The sequence below is a fragment of the Phalaenopsis equestris genome, unplaced genomic scaffold, assembly GCF_001263595.1.
Source record: "Phalaenopsis equestris unplaced genomic scaffold, ASM126359v1 Scaffold000081, whole genome shotgun sequence".
NCBI lineage: Eukaryota > Viridiplantae > Streptophyta > Magnoliopsida > Asparagales > Orchidaceae > Phalaenopsis > Phalaenopsis equestris.
In genome coordinates, this window is record NW_018164523.1 from 360,110 (window position 1) to 364,389 (window position 4,280).

The 4,280-nt window shown below is 33.0% G+C and overlaps 1 protein-coding gene across 1 annotated transcript; it reads left to right on the plus strand.

Annotated features, from left to right (window-relative positions):
- Nucleotides 1-1,170: 1,170 nt before the first annotated feature.
- On the plus strand, nt 1,171-2,624 carry LOC110019827 (heavy metal-associated isoprenylated plant protein 39-like). Its single transcript, XM_020717675.1, has 3 exons — nt 1,171-1,250; nt 1,587-1,662; nt 2,162-2,624. Exons 1-3 carry the CDS (start codon nt 1,248-1,250, stop codon nt 2,515-2,517), a joined length of 435 nt encoding a protein of 144 aa, XP_020573334.1. The 5' UTR covers nt 1,171-1,247; the 3' UTR covers nt 2,518-2,624.
- Nucleotides 2,625-4,280: the final 1,656 nt, after the last annotated feature.

Consider the following 4,280-nt stretch of genomic DNA (forward strand, 5'->3'; position numbering starts at 1 on the left):
AAAATAAATAATTTCTATGTGAAAAAAATTGAAAATAGAAATGCCGCTAGGCTTGACACAAATAAAAAAATCATTATATTATTTGACATTATATAAAAAAGCTCTTCCCTCTAGCTAGAGAAGTTAATATTATGAAATTGATGACATATAGTGAAATCAATGGAGGATGAATATAGCATTTGTGGGATAAAAAATAAATAATAATAAAGAAAATATAGTATTTAAATAATAAAGTAAATAAAAAATGATATAAAGATGACGGTCAAAAAATGACTACCAAGTGGTGACATTTAGTCATGATGGTAAAAAAAAAAAAAAAAATTAAGTTCATAAAAATAATAATCAGATGATAATAGTTAGACGTGATTGTTGATAGATAACAATATTGTTGAATAAAGATAAGGAGTTATGCAATGGTGATTGATAATGCTGGTCATTAGCATTGATTTTTAGGCAAAACATTCAAATTTTTTAGATTTCCAAACTCCTTTTAATTTTAAGTCAGTGTCCATTTATGTGAATATTGATGTCATATTTATAATCTTTATGACTTAAATTTTAGTTAGTTTGGTAAACGTATAAAAAAAATATTTCATCAGATGGCATGTTGTACAACATGTTCATTCAAAATTTAACCATGTTTGGCCTCATAATTGAATACCTAAATTTGTGAGATTCCTCTAACCAAGCCATTTGATTTGACCATATAATAATTAGAGAATATTTGACCATTTAATTTATGTTTGGTAGCCTCTAACAATACTTCAAATACTTGATTTTATTGGTTTAATTCAGATTGGATAACTTCTTAATGTTTGTTGCTTAATTATATATAATTCACATTTAAAAGTTTTTTATATAATTTTTTTTGGACATTTTATATGACCTACTAATTTATTAACTGAAAATATTTTAAAAATAAATTCCCATCTTCCAAGATATTTACATATCTAACCCATAACTTTAGGGTTGTACATTTATATCATCCAAAATTTTCATATCAAATTAATAATATCACCATTTTAGTTTTTAAAAAGGAAAATATGTTTTTTCATGGATTATTAAATGTGTATCCAATTAATAAATCAAGTTTAGGGGATAGATATGTAAATACATTATTATTGAGTAGTCCATATGTAAATCTAACTAAATTCTATAGAAAGCCCTGCTCCTTCTCCCATTTCCTCCCCTACCTGCTCGTAGCCCTCGTCATCCCTCTTCGTCGTCTTGACTTCCTTTGGCAAATTATGGTAAAATCACATTTTTTTTTTCCTTCTATGCATACTGTAATCTGAGCTGTGGTTTCTGTTTTGTTGTTTCGTCAACCATTTTACTTTTCAAAAAGCGTAAAGGAACCGCCTTTTTTGAAAAATCATTCAGATTCTTCAATCCCATGCTTATTTCATCTTCTCGGATTATTTTGCTCAGCGTTCTTTTAGCTTTCCAGCGCACAAAAGTTTTCTGTTTTCCTTGCTTGTTCTTTCCCACTGGAATTAAAGTTGATTTTAGTTCTGTTTAGAAAATTGAGCTGTTTTTGTCCGGTGAATCTCTATATTCTGCTTGATTTTGTAATTATTTTATCGCAGAAACTTGTTTTGAAGTTAGACTTGCATGACGATAGAGCCAAGCAGAAGGCTTTGAAGGCAGTCTCCACTCTTCCAGGTATCCTATTATATTGATTGCGTTCTGGTTTCAATGCTGATCAAACCTGTTATGGCATATCAGAGGTTTTAAGTTCTACCATATTGAGGCTTGAGAGCAGCGTCTATTACAGATTCACAGATTCTTCTCATAAATCCAAAATTTGAGTTTTCCATCGACTTGAATCTTGTAACCAAACAGCCCCTGAAAAATTATATCGTCATTTGTTGAGAATTTTAGGGGGAAAAAAACTCTAAGAATGGACGCAAATTCAGAAAGAAACACTTACAAAGAGGCTTAGGTGGTCAACGGGAGCAGAGCCATAGCTTTTAATTCAATTCAGTATATATATTAAAAATTCTGACGTATAATATGTAATTATAAAATTGACCCTATACCAACGCCCACGCAACCCGCACAACGAAAACTCACAGATGCTTCTGTTCCGCTCTTCTCCAGCATCTGTCCTTTGTCTGTCTGGTATATGAGTTATTCCTAACACCATTCTTATTTCTCACAGGAATCGACATGATTTCCGTGGACATGAACGAGAGGAAGCTAACAGTGATAGGAACAGTTGATCCAGTTGATGTGGTGAGCAAACTCAGGAAGTATTGGGATACTGAACTCATCTCTGTTGGGCCAGAGAAAGAACCTGAGAAGAAGGAAGATCCAAAGAAAGAGGAACCCAAAAAAGCAGAAGCAAAGAAAGAAGAACCGAAGAAGGAGGATTCTAAGAAAGAAGAGAATAGTACTGATGGGCAGATGACGGCGAGGGAGCTTATAAATTCTTACAGGACTTATAATCCTGAGCTGACCACTCATTACTACGTCCAAAGTGCCGAGGAGAACCCAAATTCTTGCATTATTTGTTAAATTCTTAGTTTTGTTCCTGTTGAAATCCGTTGTGGGTCTTCAAATTATTAACTTGAGGACTCTGCAAATGTTTTGCTGTTTGTGGATTATGTTTATGTATAACGTTATGCTAATGTTGGTTCTTAAATCCTATACACAGTTTATGCAGTATTAATTTTAGATACATGAAGTCATGTTGAATATCTTAGTACATGAAAGGATTTAATCTAGTGGGCTTAGATTAGTGATAAAATTTAACCGTTTTATTTGCTATGATTCTGCTAAACAGATAAAATTTTGAAAATTTAGGAGAGCTGAAGAACTTTGATCTGTTCGGGTGTTCTATATTTTCAGCTTTGCTTCAACTTGCGTTAAAAAAATAAACTTGACTAGATTTCTTAAAACTATGTTCATCTTATTGGAGTTTTATTTGTAGAAAATGAAACTATGGAATTTCATGGCGCGCATTCTTTATGGGATTAAGTTCAGCTATTTTACAAGAAATTAGAACTGTTCAAACGTACTTCATTCCACAATTCTTATGTATTTATATATCTGACACCTACACTTCAAGTTTTACATATATGCAACCTTACAATTAATGAAAAGGTGTATATATGCCCCAAAAGTGATATTATTGAATCCAAATGTTTTCATGAATCCTACCCACATAAAAACAAAAGATAAAAAAAAAATGAACAGTAATCAATGGTCTTATTTAAAAAATATTTTTCTATTGAGGAGATGTTACTATGATAATATTAAGTTTTTCCCCTTGTATGAAAGGAGTCTACACTAACATATCCCTGGACATTTACATGTATAGGAGTGTCATTTAGCTATTTTCTGGAGCGGTTGTCTAAGCTTAGTTGGTTTTAGTTAGATGTGATATGTTCGGTCTACTAAGCTTAATCGGCATGTGTCCCTCAGTGAATCTAGCCCGATTGTCAATCTTAGATTCATGTTGAGATGCCTTTCAGGCATCCATGAGATGGATGGAAATATTGTGGAACTAGGTCTTTTCTTGAATCGGCTCTATTGGATGGTAGACTATCGTATCAGGTTGACTATCTTGTTGTGGTTGTCTTAGTTGCTCTTTTGTCTTGTTTATGGCTGAATGACCCAATCTAGAATTATCCAATCTTCATTTTGTCCACCTAGTGGTTTGGTCGTTTTGGCCTTGCGAGCCTTAGAATCTCCTAGCAGTGGGTCAGCCTTCACTGTACTTTTCTTTTTTAGACCGTTGGATCTTCTTAAGATCTGTGCTGATAATTTTTTTATGTACACATTTTAGTTCCTTGATTCTCTTACTTGTCGAAAGAGACATTACAATAAGAATAATAAAATTTAATGTAAAAATAAATTGTATTCGACTTTAATTAATGTTTTATAATTGAACTCCCCTAATTTGGGCACCTTTGATTTTTATAAATAAGATACAATAGAACTCTTTCCTATTAATAATTTGCTCAACTTCTTTCTTCATTGGAGTTGGTTGGCTTCTGGGTGTTGCGATGAAGACCTTGTTTGTGATGTTCCTAACAAGAATCTGATTCACATCGCTTTCGAGAAACTACGGAGAAGGGATGTCCCGGAGGGTTGAAGAATAAAGAAAGTTGTTGTGAAGAAGAATAAGATGGTTGCACTCCGACCATCAGATTACATGGGATCATATGATTTGATCCTCGACACTAAGAGGAAAAGGCTTCAATCGACTGATCCGACCTTCGATTGGACTGTCCTACCTTCTGCTGCGGCATATGATCCTCTGGTGTTCCTGAATG

Bases quoted from the DNA above. Each gene is read 5' to 3' on its own strand.
- LOC110019827 (XM_020717675.1), top strand. The intron at 1,663-2,161 runs GTATCCTATTAT...TATTTCTCACAG, and splicing joins GGCAGTCTCCACTCTTCCAG to GAATCGACATGATTTCCGTG.